Source organism: Pleurodeles waltl, chromosome 3_1 (assembly GCF_031143425.1).
Source record: "Pleurodeles waltl isolate 20211129_DDA chromosome 3_1, aPleWal1.hap1.20221129, whole genome shotgun sequence".
NCBI lineage: Eukaryota > Metazoa > Chordata > Amphibia > Caudata > Salamandridae > Pleurodeles > Pleurodeles waltl.
The window spans coordinates 1,981,592,167-1,981,610,176 of NC_090440.1; the positions used below are offsets into that span (position 1 = coordinate 1,981,592,167).

Below are 18,010 nucleotides of genomic sequence, written 5' to 3' on the forward strand. Positions count from 1 at the left end.
TTTTAGTTTGAGCAGAGACGTGTATATATGTGTTTGTGTGGGCAAGCACATGCAGCATATCCCAACTTGAACAAGTAGCTTGGATCATCATTGAATGGTTCACATGGTCTGACATATCTACATGGTTCATTTTGAAATCAAAATCAGGTGACAATGAGTCAGTGAAGGATGATTTTATTGCGCAGCTTTGACTAACATAAAATATACATGACATGACTCAACAAAAATTCAAATATGAAGGGGTCAGTCATGGTGAATTAAATCATTGGAGTAGATGCCACACCATTGGGAGTCCAAAGTCCTCAGTACTCCTCCCATTGGAAATGGTAGGTGGTTCAGGATCATTCCAGAGAGAATGTGTAACACACAAAGGAGGTTCTTAAGGAAGAGGGTTATTACTGCCAGTGGTGGGTGTCTTGCCATCCACACCTCCTGGTTTCTTTGCTGGATGTCCCCGTTTGTGTGGGGGGCGCGGTTCAGGACCTGCAGCTACAGAGGCAGGGGTGTCTGGGGCTTGTTGCCAGTGGCTGGCACCGATGTTGATGGGCCTACTGTTAATGAGCCAAAGGAAGGGGTAGACTGGTGTTAAAAAGCCCTGCTCAGGGTGGTGTGTATGTCCCTCAACACCCCTGTTAGTGAGGCCATGTTGGTTTTGTGGGCTTCCATCTGTTCCAGCGTGTCCCTATGCATGTCCCTCTATAGGTGTTTGATTTCCTGGAGTTCAGTCAACACCTGGCCCATCACGCCTTGGGACTCCTGATAGACCCCCAAGAGGTGGCTGATGGTGTCCTGGTCAAGAGCAGCCCCAGTGGCCTCAATCTGCTGGCCCACAGCATCTCTCCCATGCACCCTCTCCCCACAGGGTGCCTTCTCCAACTTGTTCCTGGACCCTCATTGTCCTAAGTGTTTTGCTCTGCAACTCAGGATCCAGGACTAGGGGGCATGAGATGGTAGACACTGACCTAGGGACATAGGTTGGCGGCCAATGGTTGCCTGGGATGTTAAGGCATTAGGGCTTGAAGGCGACTTTGTGGGCCCAGTGAGACTCACTGTTGTTGTCTGACCAGGTTGCCCAGGTGGGCCAGAACTTTCCTCCACGTCCAGAGGTCCAGGAGTGTCGTTGTCACGAAGGGCTTCAACCAGGTGGGTAGTGGCAGTCTGTTTCGTGGCCTCTGTGTGCTCAGAAGCAGATCCACCTGTTGATGTAAAACGTACAGTGTTACTGGTTGTATTGGGACACCTACCTCCAACGGTTCAGAGTTACAGTAAGCAGAGAATATATTATAGCAAAATCTGAGATGTGAGCATGCATGACACTGCATTTTACATTTTTGTGACAATTTTTGTGTTTAAACCTACTAGACTCCACTCCTCCAGGTATTGCTGTCAAGCCCCCAGGATGCACAATGGCTAAGACCTTCTCCTCCCAGAGAAAGAGTAGTAATGGAGCACTCTGAGTGCCACTGCCAGTCTTCTTGGCCTGCAGCTAATGCCAGGGTAGAGACCATGCCCCTGAGGTCATTCCACCTCTTTCTAATGTCCTCCTTTGTGCTCAGGGTGGTGCCTACAGCATTCACTCTGTCAAAGATCCTGTCCCACATTTCAATTTGTTAGTGAGAGGAGTGTGCTGGACTTGTGCTCCAAACAATTGTGGCTCTACTTTTATGATTTCATCCACCGTGACTCTTAACTCCGCTTCTGATTTTTTTTTATTTTTTTAACCTGACATGGTGGGGGGGGGGGGGGGTGACTACGGGCGACAGGGACTTAATTAAGAGGGGAAGTGCAACAGAGTATGAATGGACAAAATTGTGTGCAGGGTGTTCTATGGGATGGTGAAAAAAGGGGTGCCTAATCTATGTACTCTATGGAAAAATTGTGCTTGAGGTCATTCCACCTCTTTCTAATGTCCTCCTTTGTGCTCAGGGTGGTGCCTACAACATTCACTCTGTCAAAGATCCTGTCCCACATTTCAATTTGTTAGTGAGAGGAGTGTGCAGGACTTGTGCTCCAAACAATTGTGGCTCTACTTTTATGATTTCATCCACCGTGACTCTTAACTCCCCTTCTGAAAATTTTTGATTTTTTCAAGCTGACATGGTGGGGGGGGGGGGACTACGGGCGACAGGGACTTAATTAACAGGGGAAGTGCAACAGAGTATGAATGGACAAAATTGTGTGCAGGGTGTTCTATAGGATGGTGAAAAAAGGGGTGCCTAATCTATGTACTCTATGGAAAAAATGTGCTTCGGCTTCTGTGTCTTGCAGTGGAAATGCAAAAGATTGTGGTCTGTGAAGGGGTGTGTTTTCTAGGACTTAATCACGAGTCTGGTGGTCTCCAGACCACCAGACTCGCGGTGGCGGCGGAATCCGGGCTGCCGCAGCTTTGACGGTCCAACTGTCAAATTAGGAGTTTGGTTGTTGGACGGCCAAAAGACTATCTCTGTCAGGATCAGTGATACTGACGGGGTGACGGAGGTCATGGTTGTAATCAGCCAGGACTGTGCTGAAGTCCGTGCCACTGTGCTGATTACAACCTTGTTCTTCCCCAGACTTTTCATGGCGGTCTGACTGCCATGAAAAGGCTGGCAGAGAACAAGTGAAGAGGGCTCGGGGGGGGGGCCTGCACTGCCCATGCCATTTGCATGGGCAGTGCAGTGGTCCCCCTGCCCAGCACCCTTGAAATGCACACTGTCTGCTGCACAGGTAGTGTGCATTTCAAGGGTGCTGGTGCACCCTGCGTGTGGCAGCATTGCCGCCAGCTCAGTTATGAGCTGGGAACAATGCTGACGCACCTTTCCCACTGGGCTGACTGGCAGAAACCTTGGTTTGTTGGAATTACAGCATCAGTGCCGCCGCACCTCTTACGATCTGCCTTATTTGCTTTGCGGTCAGCAGTTCTGCCTGTATAACTTGTAATAGGGTGACCTGGAAGACTGCCGTCGTGGCAGTCTTTTCAGAACTGCCAACATGGCGGTCTGGTGGTCCGACCTCCAAACTCATTATGAGGCCCTAAATGTTGTGAAACTCTTATACACTAAAAGGGTGACATTTACTATTTCTACACCGACCTAAACCTACTTGGGGGAATGTGTTGCACACTAAAGGGTGACAGTTACCATTCACACTCCAGTTTAAACATATTGGGAAAGGTGTTGGACACTAAAGGGGTGACATTTACTATTCCCACTCTAACCTACATCAATTTCAGGAAGGTGTGGGACACTAAAGTGGTGACATTTACTATTCCCACTCCAATATAAACTAACTTAGGGAAGGTGTTGGACACTAAAAGAGTAACAATTACGGCTCCCGCCTAACCATATTGTGCAAGGTGTTGAAAACTAAAGGGGCGACATTTACTATTCCCACTCCAGTCTAACCACATTGGGGCAGAGGGGCAACATTTACTATTCCCACTCCAGTCTAACCATATAGGGGAACTGTTGAACACTAAAGGGTGACATTTACTATTCCCACTCCAATCTAAACCACTTGGTGAAGGTGCTTGACACTAAAAGGGTGACATTTACCATTCCCACTCCAGTCTAACCATATTGGGGAAGGTGTTGGACAGTAAAAGGGTGACATTTACTATCCCCATTCCACTCTAACCATATTGGGGAAGGTGTTGGATACTAAAACTGTGATATTTACTATTCCTACACCAATCTAAACTAACTTATTAAGGTGTTGGACACTAAAGAAGTGACATTTACTATTGCCACTGTAGTGTAGCCATTTTTAATATAGCTTCATGCACGTTAGTTTAACATACTAGGCCGCTGTGCACTTTGCCCTAGATATATTTTATTCAGCTTCGTACTGTTATTTTACAGTAACCAGTTTTTACGGTCTTGTTTTAATTTCTTCTATCATTATGTTTAGCTTAGTTCAGCACTGTGTTCTCAAATAATGCATTCTTGATCGCTCTGTGCTTCAGTCAAGGCTATAGTCTGGTATATTGCCGGTAAACGTGGTAGATGTTTAGTCTCCAGCATTCGTAGAAAATACACATCCTTACGTAAGGACATTTTCTTAGAACATCTGCGTGTTAGTTATAAAAACACTTTCTAGTCCTAGTACATGTCAAGAGGGAGATTCCAGCAAGGGACCCACAACTGCCCGAATGCCCCGTTGCAGATGCTGATGCAGATTACAGGCCTTTGCTCAGGTATGAGGATCGATGTCCTGCCGGGGAACCTGAAAGGCAGGCTCAGAGCGTAAGATGCTGTGCTCGAAAAATTTAACTTAGGGAGAGAATAAACTAGCAGCACTATGATCGCTTTATTCTTGTGCTTCACTCTCATTGTCACTATTTTAATATTATTGTGTTGTATAGTTCTGGGCAGTCGTTTTATTAAACCAATCTTTAAAACTTATACTGCTTCTATTGTCATTTATATATGAGACCGCACTGTGTATGAGAGAATTGGTTGTGACCTGAGTGACCACGACTTCCCTGAGAAGTATTAAGATGTCATGCACTCGGCTGTCCAATTGTCTCTACCATTTGGGAGAGATGAGGCACTGCTAGTTAGCCGGAGCAAAACCCGGATTTGGAGTGACAAGCGTCATCTACTGTGGGTAAGACTCAGTCCCCCACATAGTGGATGATCTTGTTGCTCAAAATCCAGTAGTCTCATTAGGAAAATGAGAGCCTACGCAACATCACTACAGCCTAACCATATTGGGGAAGTGGACACTAAAAGGGTAACATTTACTATCCCCCACTACAATCTAAGCATATTGGGGAAGGTTCATTTACTATTCATACTTCAAACTACACCAACTTGGTGAAGATTTTGGACACTAAAGGGGTGGCATTTACTATTTACACCTAATTCTAAACCACATTGAGAAAGCTATAAAAACTAATAACTACATTTTTAAATCCAGTTCAAAAAAAAACTTTCAACCCAAAATTTTATATTTACATAATTAAAAGTGCACATTATCACACTTTGTTAAATGTTTATATTTTACAAATATTTTACCACTCTATTTTAAACTGCTAACATTTACATACACATTAAATTTTTTATTAAATTTAAATATTATTTTTTTCAAGTGTGTAATCAATATTATCTACATAAACTTTAAAAAAACTAAAAATCAGCAAATTGTAAAAATAAATTGTATTAAAAAATTCTTACATTTTTACAGTGGATAACTTTTTAAAATATTTTTTTATTTTTTAAAATATTTTCTAAATGTTAAATATTGCATACAGGTATAACAATTTCATTAGAAAATTAGCATATTTTTATCTTAAACATCTACATAAAATACATATGTAATGCTTTGTAAAAACATCTATACATTATTTACATTTTAAAAAAATATTTACATTTTTATTTTCCATAAATAACATTAAAATATATTCTTTCACATAAAATATAAAAATAATATAAAAATGTAATATAATAAAATGCATTTTACAATTAAAAAATAATTTACATAGCTTGAAAATGATTAACTTAAATTTAAAAATTAAAGTATTTTTTTAAATCTCTCCATCCTTATTCCCTATTAACCCAACGTTCCGCATAAAAACAATTAAAAAAAATGTAAACACTTCAATTTAATAAAACTTCAAAGATAAAAAAATTTAAATAAATTATAAACACATAGATTTAAAAAAAATGCATTGCATACTATTTAACAATCCAAGAAGATAATATATCAAACAATATTTACTACATCAATATTTTTATATCATTACTATAAACAATACTAAAAACAATATTATTAACTTTGATATTCCTTCCCACGATATATATGAAGTCCAGACACCTTTAAGGTGACTGCAAGTAAAGTCACTCCTAAAACATTTCCAATCGATTCTCTTGATACAGAGTTGAAATGTAACAACTGTTCTCTTTATGAAAGACCACTGGAATTATGCAGAAGGGTTGGATCAAATTATGGGTCAGGGTTGACTAAATTATGCTGCAAAAAAGGAAATTATGCTGTGTAATACGGCATATTTTATGATAGTATTACTTCATTATTTTGTCTTGCTTACACATGTTAACACTGTCTGACAAAAGGTTTCACCTTATTAGTACTAGTTGAAACACCCAAAAACAGCAATGTGCAAGAGGAGGGGACCAGGTAACCTTTGAGAATGGCCTTTCAGGGTGCTGCAACATGTGTGCCACGTTTTTAGTAACTGTTAATCCATGTAAGATAGAAACTATTTTTTTTGTTTAATATCTGCAGATTATGCAGTAGATAATAGGTTATGTGGCAAATGCAGCAAATCCATCCTCTCCAGTTGCAAAATCCCATAATTCCAGTAGCCTTGGCCTTGAGATCTTTGAATGAAGCGTTCTTTCTGGTGGCGTGAGAGGTGGTTGTACCCATGCTTTATAGGGCATGTCCAGCGAGATCCTGCCAGCCATCCTGGAAGACCTCGGAGCCTCTCTGGCTCAAACAATACATGGGCAGGACGCAGCAAAGTATGTCTTGCATGGTGTCTTGGACACCCAAACTTTGTTGGCTGACCCATGGGCACCAATTGGAAACATGCCTGGATGCGATTAAACAGCTTTTCAGAAAACATCCAAGCATCCTAGATGGACATATCCTTTGGTGGCTCCAGATTGTTTGGAGAAAAGGCTGATTCAGCACAATTTAAAGACAATCAAGTCACAACACTATCCTTTTGACCCTAGTGTCCTGTCAAGAAGTTCCACCAACAGTACAGAAGATTTAGGGGTTACATGCAGCTCCAACCCTCTCAACCTATGTAGCAATAGTAGACCCAGACGTTTCAGGGTAGCGGCCGTTACAGTGACTGAGGTTGAACGCATCGGCAGGAACAGCTCTTTTCTAACTTTTCCTTCCCTGCTGAAGCACCTCTTACTCTGTTTTTACTTGCCAATACTCAGCCAGTAGGAGGCATGTTAAGACACGGCTGGAGATCCATCACATCAGACAAAATTGTTCACAGGGGCTACGCCCAGCCTTTCATTTCCACCCCACTTCATTTTCCACTCATATCAGAACGACTGTCTGTAGACCACTCTACTGTCTTGATACAATCATTCAACCTTTTGCTGGGCACAGGTGCTACAGAACAGGTGCCACAGAACAGGTGCCGGCTCCTGAGACAGGCGATGGCTGCTATTCGCTCATACCTTTTGGAGGCAGTGGATGTGGTGGTGCTCTAACCTGTTCTCTACAGCAGAGGCACCATTCATCTACTTCCATCTCCCATTCTACAGTGCCCCCCCAAGTCTATTTCATTTGCTTTTGCTGACCCGCAGTCAGCTGTTGAGGCAGAGTTAAACATTTCCTTCCCGGCTGGAAATCCATCACATCAAAAAGATGGGTTTTAAAAACTGTACAGAAGGCGCTATGCCCTACATTTAATGTCTTTGTTGCTTTATATTTCCCCCCACACAAGGACAAATTTTTGCCAGATCACGCTTCAATCACAATGCAGGGAGTAACCCTTCTGCTGGCCAAGGGTGCCATTGAATAAGTGGCAGACTCAGTGAGGGGTGAAGGATTCTATTCTTGCCATTTCCTCGTACGCAAGGAGGACTGACGCGTCAGGCATACACTAGATATCTGCTAACTGAATGCCTTCTGCGTAAATACACACTTAAAATGCTCACTTTGTCTCAGATAATTTTTACTTTGGACCCAAGAGACCGGTGGTGTCCCTGGACTTGCAGGAAATGTATTTGCTTATACCCCCCTACAGTCCCACAAGTGTTATCTGCTGCTCATGGTTGGGTAGGAGCTCTTTCAATTTGCTGTACTCTCCTTTTACCTTGACTCCTCAAGGGGTCATGAAAGAGATTGAGGTGGCAGGTACACATCGTCGGAAGTCGGGATACATGTGTTCATCTAGCTCGAGAATTGGCTTCTCTTGGCGAGCTCATTGTAGTCAGTGGTGGGCCAACAGTCTCTAAACGTGTTGAAGAGCTTTTCGTGCCTCACACAGCTTCAGAATCCAGATGCACAACGGATATGTAGAGTTTTCCAACAAAGAATTCAGTGGAACAGTACTTCAAACTAACTCAATCGATTTTCAAAATATAACTTACTTTTTTTATATATATAACTTTATTTACGCTTTTTAATAGTTCACATACAAATATGTAATTGCAGTCATGTACTGTTCAGATTGACAAATATTACAAATTTATGAAATGCGGACATTGGTTTCAACGTTTGGTTCGGAATCCTCAGTCTGCGCGTGACACCAAGGGACCAGCCACCTGCACACAACTCCCAGCTCTCTCGTCTCACTTAATTTCTTTGACTACTTCTATACACCCAGTTTCAACTTAAAGCCATGGTTCGAAAGAAACAACAATTGCCAATGTTTTAACAAATGTATGGTAGCAAAGTCCTGGCTGCAGAAAGAAAATACCTTGATGGCCTACAAAGGACGCCCTGGCAACGCAGAAACTTGTACGTGATATCTTTTCCAAGCATCATGAATCTGTGGTTTTATTAGAAATTGAGTTTCTTAGTTTCTTATTCTAAGTTCAAGTGCCTGTGCCTATTATGTTCTCAAGAGATGCAAAGCCATTTGTCAAATGGCACCACCATCTGAGTGCATCACTAGCCTTTCCTTCTACAAAATGAACGCACCACTTGTCAGTTAAAAGTGCTGCGCTTTGCGGACTCGCTGAGACAAGAAGGTAAGTCCTTAACACAGACCATCATAGCCGGTAAATCTTTGACTCACATGTTCACCCCAATTCCAGGCCTGGTAATTCTTGAAGTATAGTAACTGGATCAGATATGGAGGAAACTCTCATTAACTCCAAGACCAGCAACTCTACCTTGAGTTACTGGCCATTATAAAGGTTAGACAGGGTTGTGTCTTGGCTCCCTTAAATAGTTAGATCAATTCACTGTGCAATTCACTATGCTAGATTTCAGCCACTTATGATGTTCCTAGAGTGGGGTCTAAGCACATCCCTCTCTTCTTACGCACTTCTGATTTAGTTTTTATTTATAAGATCGACTAGAGACACTAAAGACTCGTCAACACGTCCGTTGCTCATTGGCTGAACTGAAGAAGCATTTTTTTTTTTTAATTGATACATTTAAAAACATATTAACTTCACTAAGTCATTTAAAATATTGCACACTATGTTTTTTTATCAGTATACATTGTTGGGGGGATGTGACGAGATGGCTTGGCTTCTTTCATAGAAGACCCAAAGGTTTCCTTGGTCAAAGCTGGCTCAGCAACTGACAGTTGCAACAAATATTTCTTCTTTACATAGCTCGTTCTATACTTCCAGTACTTTGTTAACCTGCTATTACAGGTTTCCCTGGTTATTAGCAGAATTTCATGGGACATTAAAAGAGCGTAGATGCTCTCTGAAATGCAAAAACACCTAAGTGCAGCCATTTGTGCTACTGTGTCAGATAACTTTTGATTGGTTTACTAAGGGCCTCATTGGTACACTGCTCAATATAGGCAAGCCCTTCATAGTATATATAGATGCCTCAGACAAGGAACCTGGTGCGATACTGTCAGCTCACTGAGGAAGAAGAGCATCTGGTGAATTTGATCAGTCTTCAGTTTATAGTTTATGCCTGCATTACAAACTGGATAGTAAATAAAATAAAAACATAATTAAATAAGTGTTTAGCAAGCAGTTCTGTGTTTTATATGCTTACTTCGATGTTCAGATAAGCCACCGCTTGCAGTACTGGTTGATTTCTGTTTGGTGAAGGCCACAGTCCTGCACAGTGCTACTACTTCAGGTGCTTTGCCATCTCTGTTACTGGCTGCTACTGTTTTTGACAAATGTTCCACACAACTGGGCAACACTGAGATTGTATTTCTTCTTGTCGTTTTAGTCCCCTAGGATTTTCTCTGAATGTTTTTTTCTTTATTGTTTAGATTCTTGACTCCTAGGCATGCTTGACTGTGTCACACACTATATAGTAAAGAGCAGTGGTCAGTGCTGTAGTTCTTCCTACCAGGGTTCATGTGTTAATCATCCACTCTGTGCCAGTATAAAGGGACCCTTTCTCCTCCCTTTCACTCTGTATTAGTAGAGGAATGCATATTAAAAAGTAATCCTGCTGATACTTCATTACCACAGGGAATTCCTAATCATCCCAGTTACATCTCTGGCGAAGAAAGAGGGAGAAACAGGGCTCTGGATTTTCAGGAGGTGGAGGTGTGTTGGTTAATGTTAGATCCTCTGCCTGCACACAGTGGGAAATATTTCACTTGTTAATGGCTCCATTGGGATGTGTTTTAGGTCTGGCATTAGCCAAGAACTTTTGATTTGACTAATACATGTATAATAAAGTTATTTAAATGGGTTTTCAACTTCCTCTCTTCCTCAATTGATCTATAGTGTTATTCACATTTTTCTTCTGCCTACTACAGCGTACAGTATGGGGCAGTGGTCACCTTACTTTAGCCAGGGCTTAGTTTCACTTTGAGTGACTGCATTTTGCTCTCTCACAATGAGCACATTCGCACACAAAGTAGTTCACTTCAGTGCCAGTGTTTTTGTTTTTACTTTATAATTACTTTACTGTTGCCTTTGTTCTTAGAGCATGCGGCGAAAGCAGGATGGTTTACATCAGATGTAAGCACAGGTCACATTTCACGCTTCATCACCTCCTGTCTTGTGACAATCCTATTGTAAATTCCTTTAGGAATGTCCTATGTTTATCTGACTTCACAGCATAGGTGATTACATCCATTTTAAACTGTTCTGTAGTTTCAATAATAAGCATGGGAATTCATAAGTGGGCAATTATTTAGAACACATTTATATTGGGCTCAGTTTTTCCAATAAGTCTTTAATAAACCTTGCCCAAGAGAAAAAAACGGCCTTTGTCCTGTTTAGTTTGCAGCACTTGTAACACTTTTTTCAAATGTATTTACTTTTTTTTTTTTTTCTTTTCTTCTTTATTACTTTATTTCTTGCTTTCCTTCCTTCTTTGTTTTATTAATCCTTTTTTCTCCTTTCTGCCCTTCTTTCTTATTTCTATCTTAATGTTACTTTATTTATTTTCTTCCGTCTTTCCTTATTTGTTTTTTCTTTTTTTCTCACTTCTTTTTCTTCACTGCCTTCCTTCTTTCCTTTCTCCCTTCTTTCCTGCTTTCTTTTCTTCCTTCTTTCCTTTCTGTTATTCTAATATTTTTCCCTTTTTCTTATGTGCCTTGCTTCTTTCTTTTTTGGCTTCTTTCTTTCTAGTTGACTGTGGTTTTATTTTAAATCTGCTGGCTCAGCCAGGAGTGCAGGGTGGGGCTGGGTCATGGGAGGTGGGAAGAGAGACTGCACCTAAGTGCCCATGTGTGCCGGCCAAACACACAGTCGCACTTAGGTTTCTCCAGCGTGGCTGTGTTGAACAGCAAGGCTGGAGAAACTGCACAGACCCTAAGGCTGTTTCTGAGCGGCAGTCCAAACTGCTCAGACCAATCCTGGCACTGCTTTCATGCTAAGTTTAGGATGAAACGAGAACCAGAATTGCTGGGGAGCCAGTGGACACCACAAGAAGAGGAGCGACGAGCTAGGCGGCAGGAGTTGGCGGGAACAGCAAGTTTAAACATTTTTTTTTAATGCCATTGTTTCCTCTTTTGTCCCCCACCCCTCCTTGACATTTGCGGCCACCGCTGCTGCTCCAGATTCTCACAGCCCTATTATGAGTGAGTGACCAAATGTGGCATGCCAAAGTATATTATGGGATGCAAATGTTTTCTTACTGGGAGACATCAAACCTGCACGTAGATGACCTCCCTAATTCCGGGGGTTGGAGTAGGAGGCGAGGAAGCTGGGGAAATATAAAAATTAAAAAAATAGTACTTCAATTACAGCGGAAGTGGAAGGACAGCAATCAAGCTGAAGCAGTCAGTACTTGGTCCGTGCTCCACCCGAAAGAAAATGAAGTGAAGCCAGCATGTGCTGGCCAAATAGAAGGCAGTCACTTGATGAAAATCATTTTAATGTTGTGCCTGGTATTCTTCCTGACTAGAATAGTTTTTACTAAAAGTTATAGAGGATTCAAATTTTATTTTAGCAACCAACTTTAAATTTGCCGTTGGAAATCGCCTAAGTGTTTCAATACATGGATCTCCCCAATTCTCTAAATTGGCCATTGTTTGTTTTAAAATTTGGTAGCTGTTTCCAGTTTGGATGTGGTGCGTTTTAAATAAAGTACGACCAAAATAAATGTCTAAAAAGAGTTATTTACTCCGATAATCCATGTTTTTTAGTCTCATTTAAGCCGATCTGGTACAGTTGTTCTGCCGTGCCCGATATACAAATCCCCCGCTGGCTTAATGCACGCTATCTAAGGGGAAGCAGGAGGAAAGCACCGGGGAGAAGAAATGTCATCAGAAAGCGAACAAAAGCTCCCAGGCTCTCCTTCATCAGCCCTTTTTCATTAAAAGCCGTTTCAAGGCTGGCTGCGTCCCTCGGTTTATCAAAATATGACATACCTGGGCGGGAGATTATCGCGCGCCAGGGAGGGGTCTCTCTGTATGGTTAATCATTGGAAGTCGCGCGCAGCGCGCGCTGCCCGTAGAGCTCTGTCAGGCAGTTCTGCTGAAAGAGAAAGAGAGAGAGTGTGCGTTTTTTGAGCATTTATAGAATTCGAATGAGAAAAAAAAAACACCTCTTTCTATTTTCGCCAGTTCAGTACGATTTGATACCAGTATTGGTTTTAGCGTTTAAATATGTTCTTTTTCGTAATATTTTCCATGTGTAATTAGGGTTATTCTCCCCTGCTTCCGGAGCATGAATGACAAGTTTTAGAATATTGATGTTTTATATGTTAATTTATATTGTGTTACTTTTATATATATAAGCGCTGTGAATGGAGCGTAGCGAAGCAGTGTTGAAAATGTGGAGGTTAAGGAGTGCTCGGAGGCTGCTATGCTGTAATTTAGCATGGTAGAATTGAGGGTAAGGAACCTTACCTACGGATTTGTGCATTTGACCACAAGTCTGGCTTGTTCGGAACTGCCCTGAGCCCTAAAGTTAGTAAGATCTAGAAAACGTTCTGGACCTGGCGACATATTTCATAGGGATTTAATGGTTGCAGTAGAGTGAGTAAAAACACCTATTTATGTTTTTCCATGCCCCACTCTCACAAACACTGAACCAAAAAGTAATTGCTAGACATATTGGCTGTTTACGTTTTTGCTATGGCATCACAGTATAAACCTCTGTATGTATTTTTCTATCTCCCTCTGACGCACGACTGACCTTAGAAGTCATTAATTGTATGTTACTCTATGTTTAAGCTGTTCTTTCGGTTGAACCTCCATATTTTTCTTTTTTTTCATGCAATGTATACAAACTGACAACAAAACTACTGTAGATTGCTTGCTCTGCTCCCATTAGTGTTCACTTGTCTTCTTTTTAGCCATGACCTAGAGACAGCTATAGATTTTCTTCAGCCTCATGTTCTAAAAAAAAAAAAAAAAATACTTACATACCTACATACAGGGACTTTCATTCACCCCTCGTCATCTATTGTTCCGTTTAAGTGTCATTCACATTTTGGTTCTATCTACCACAGGACATAGACCGTGGGACAGTGGGAAAGCCCACGTCATCCATTATCTCTATTGCACTATGGTGCCTAAAAGAAGGTCACATTAGTGCTAGGGCAGGCATGCCTAGGCAGTTGGACCAGTTGTTTTTTATATTGGTATATTTTGCCACTTTTTGTGCATATTGCATATGTTTCTGAAATTGTAATATTGTCAAGGCCTAGATTATTACCAATTGTTGTTTTGTACTATTTTCTCTAGAAAAACTGAAAACAAATATTCTTAAATAAATAAATTGATGGTACATGTATTGAAATGTCCAGCTCTCATAAATGATTCACTTATTTCAGAGATCACTTGTCTGCATGGTTTACAACAGAAGATTTTCAAAAGGCATGTTAAGATTTGTTTACTAACTAATCTTCCTCTCCCATAATCTGGGGTGTAACACAGCAACCTGGAGACGCAGTGGGGCCCCAAGCCTCCAGGGGCCCCCATGTTCAACCGAAGATCATTGATTAGCTGTGAGATACAAGAAACTCAGGGGGCCTCTCCTTCCATTCTACTGGGAGGCCCCCTTGTTTTACATGACTCCACTGCCCATAATTTCAGAAATGATGGAGTTAAATCTATTTAGGTTATCCTTAAGAGCACATTTTTCCTTAAAGTTTTTACTGTAGTATTTAAAATAAACCCTACTCGCATAAATCCTGCTCTCATAAATCATTCTTAGGTTTATTGAGTAAGGCATGTTTACGTTTTTACTGTAGTATGAGTAAATACACCTACTCAGATTTTTCCACAATCCCACTCGCATAAACCCTTCAAAGTGAAAGGGGAAACGGCCCCGGTCTTGGTGCTCGATCGCACCATGTTTTTCCACACGCGGCCGCAGCAGCACGGGACACGCTGCGCTGCGGATCGCGTTTATTTTCTTGGGGGCGGGGGCGCGACCGGCTACAGGCATGATTCGGCGCCCTCTTCTCTTTTACCTCAAGCGGCACGCTGCGGGCTCCATTCTTTCCACGGCGCACGACAGCGCCATTTCCTCCCACATACCACGCGGACCCAGCAGCTTTCTCTCACGCTGCGGGCCGCGCTGGATCAGATTCTTGGGGGGGGGCTTTAGTGCATTTTTCCTCGGGCTGAGGGAAATCAAATCTGCGCACTTTGTAGCGCTTTATTTTCGGCGCCCGCAGCCGTTTTGGCAGTGCTGCGGGACGCGCTGATTAGCAGCACTCACCCCCTTTACACCAGTGAGACTGGGGCTGCGACGGCCTCGCTTCTCTCCTTTCCTCCACCGATTAGGTTCATGTCTGCAACCACGTGGGGTTGCAGATCCCACTCGTCGCCAATGTAATGTGGGGCCCTAGGCCCTCATGCTGCTAAATGAAGTGACGCAGACACGGTAGTAGGGTAGTACTAGACTGGCCTCAGGCACGTGCGCCTGGCCTCTTTTATTGGCAGGGTCACCTGACTGGTGACGCCTGTGTTGGGTGGGTGTGGGTTACATCTGTAAGACCAGCCCTCAGCAGAGTGGCTGACAGAAACACTAGAATGAGTCCAGCTGGACTCTACATAAAGCACCATAAGTGTGTTTTATGTTCGAGTGATTGCTTTCTTTCAGTATCAACATCTGTGTTTATATCTCAGTTTTGCGATACTGTGTTTGACTGTCTGTCTATCTATATTCCTGTACTTTCCTCGGTTGCTTTCAGACAACCAGGCTTTGTTGCTGCTAGGTATGTTAGTATCATACCCTTTTCACTGTGTTCATGGATCTGGATGGGTTTGAGCGGCGCTATGTTATAAACTGCTCAATTAATAAAATGCGCCATTGTTTGTGATTCACACAGGACAGGGTAAAACAGTAGCCTTAAGAACTGATATCAAGATGCGTCAAGCGAAGAAGGTTCTGAAGTGAATTTCTCAGTGTAGAGGTGAGGCCTTCCACTCCAGGCTCAGTTTTAATCCATTATCCTCCGTGCTGCAGGTTTATTTGATAATCTGGGGAGAATACATCTCTCACACTGGCGCTCAGATATGGTATCGCCTGTAGCAGTCAGTGTTTACAGTCTCAGGTTGGAAATGGCGTATCTGCGCTTGATCTCAGAGAACCAGACTTCACAGACGTCTGCCCAAGGCCCAGCGTGCAACATACAGGTGAGCTCTGGTCTCGGGCCGCGCTTCACATGTGCACCGAGTGGCCCCGAGTCACACCTTTGCAGAGATCTGAAGCGTCCCTGTTCCATACGTGGGCAGCATCCATTCCAGGCATTTACTTCGAATTTCGTAGTCATGCTGTTATAATAGGGTAATCAGGGCTATCAATCCCAAAATGCAACAAAAGACAAGGACTCTAAGCTTCGAACCGGGAAACCTGAGCCTTCTGCCTTAGCATATAGCTTGAGAACTGCTCTGTAGACCAACGTTCGAGGCTTAGTTTGAGCAAAAATATAGAGCCAGATGGACTACGCATTTTTTAGACCGATAAAAAGCATTTTGCCATGCACAAAAGGTAAAATGCGACTCAGTAACTTGTTAGCGAATTGCATTTTGCGTATGTGATTCCGTATTAGGAAGGGGCTTGTTTAGGGTGTCATTTCTTAATAGCAAGTGGCAGGGCAATGTATGAATGATTTGGGACCGGAATTCGGTTGCAAAAACATTCATACTTTACCGACTCCCTGAAGGAGGCGGTAACCCATTTGCAAATGGGAAGGGGTCCTCAAGTGGCCCCTTCCCATTTATTAATGGGGGCGCTAACACTTTTTAAGAGCAAGCAGTGTACCCACGGACCACTGGCTACTATTAAAAAAAAATATATATATATATTTTCGTTTTTATTTTTGAAATGCATTCCATTTTCCTTTATGGATAACGGGTTGCATTTAAAGAAAAAACTGTTTTATTGAAAAAGCAGTCAGACATGGTGGTCTGCTGACCCCAGCGGGCACCATCCCTATGGGTGCTGGCCATTCCCAATGGGTTGCAAATTGTGACCTGCCTCATGAATATTAATGAAGCAGGTCCCTTGCGACTCGTTGCAATTTGCAAGTCACAAAAGCTGATGGTAATACATGTGGCCCATAAAGCTTAATTACTGCTATACTGACATGGACCCCATCCCTTTGTCTCCCAGAGTGTGCTTGATAGTGGTTAATTGTATTAAGTTTGGGCTGGTGATTTTACAGTGAGTGTGGGTACCAAGCTGTGCATATTTCCTTGTTTTTTTATTCCCGATAGATACTATCCAGTTGTGGTGCCCCTGGAACATCTTGGTCTGTCAGTATATTTCACTAGGAGGTGTAGCCCTTCCCTTCCAAATGCTTTTGCGTTGATGGGTACATTGTAGTGATGTACTAAGTGTGACCAGATTTGCCTTTCCAAGCTACCATCGAGTTGTGCAGAGAGCACCCTGATTCAAGATTGTACTCCGGACCCGACTGTGAGGAGCGCAGTGCCTCTGAAACTCACTGGCACCTTCATTTAATTCCAATTTTCACTGAAAATGTAACAAAATAAAGACAGTTCTTGAGCAATTGACATCTTTAAATAAATATTTTCCTGTATTGCAGTCAACCTTCCAAGGACATTGACATTTTTTTTTCCGTTACAATGTTTTCATGAAATGCTTGTGTCCTGTTTTTCCATAGGTCTGGAAGAGATCTGGTGCCTGGTTTTACAAGGGGTTGCCAAGATATATCTTGCCTTTGAAGAGCTCAAGCAAAGGGAATGAACTTCATCTGAGGCCTGTTCAAGTGGACTCTTCTATGGACGTAAAGAGCATCCCTCCCAACCGGTCTTACACCTGGGCTAGAGGAAGAGGCAAGTTATTGCTTTTTTCATTTAGTAAGTGCATGCATGTCTCAATTACCTACTGGTAATCTTCATGAGCGAGGGTGCCACTTTCAGAAGGGGCGATGCACATGGGTGGCAGTGTTCACGTATTACATTTGAGGGGCTATATTTCAGTGCTTTCTGTCAAACACCTTTCATAAGCACTACATTTGTAAAGAAACACATAAACAAAAAAATATTATGGCAAGCATGTGCAAACATTCCCACCAATAACTTTATAGCTACTGAATGCAACAGCCTGACCCTTATGTGCGATAACTAACAAATATGTTGGCTGTATACAAGGACCTTAGCTGGTGACACATGTACCGCATGCTTATCTTGATCTAATTTTTTAGGTATTGCCTGCACAGCGCATGCACAGTGCTGCAAGACATATTGTTTCAAAGTCAGTTGTCTTACAACCTACCCACAGCATACTATTAGTTCTTTTCGTTTTCACACTAATTTGCAGGCTTTCAATTGCTTAGCTCCCGCAGGCCACCCTTCCTTTCTTGCATTAACTCCACTCTGGAGCATGGACCAAGTACATGTGTTCTTCCTCATCTTTTTGTAACACACTATTTCTTTTTAACCTTATAAGCTTTTCTGTGTTATTCCTGGGCGTGCATTGTTCTTTGCTACTTTTAACACAGGCAAACA

General features: G+C 42.2%; 1 protein-coding gene and 1 long non-coding RNA gene across 10 annotated transcripts in view; one reads left to right on the forward strand and one right to left on the reverse strand.

Annotated features, from left to right (window-relative positions):
• Positions 1–18,010, forward strand: part of RPH3AL (rabphilin 3A like (without C2 domains)) — a 920,330-nt gene that overhangs the window by 729,035 nt on the left and 173,285 nt on the right. For all 9 annotated transcript variants that reach the window (XM_069226390.1, XM_069226384.1, XM_069226389.1 and 6 more), the window contains one exon: positions 17,164–17,335. In XM_069226390.1, coding sequence (XP_069082491.1) covers positions 17,164–17,335 — 172 coding nt within the window. The remainder of the gene's footprint in view (positions 1–17,163; positions 17,336–18,010) is intronic.
• The window catches only part of LOC138285890 (uncharacterized), a 48,648-nt gene continuing 30,705 nt past the window's right edge, over positions 68–18,010 (reverse strand). Inside the window, exon 3 of the long non-coding RNA XR_011201656.1 lies at positions 68–1,196. This is a non-coding gene — a long non-coding RNA (uncharacterized lncRNA). The remainder of the gene's footprint in view (positions 1,197–18,010) is intronic.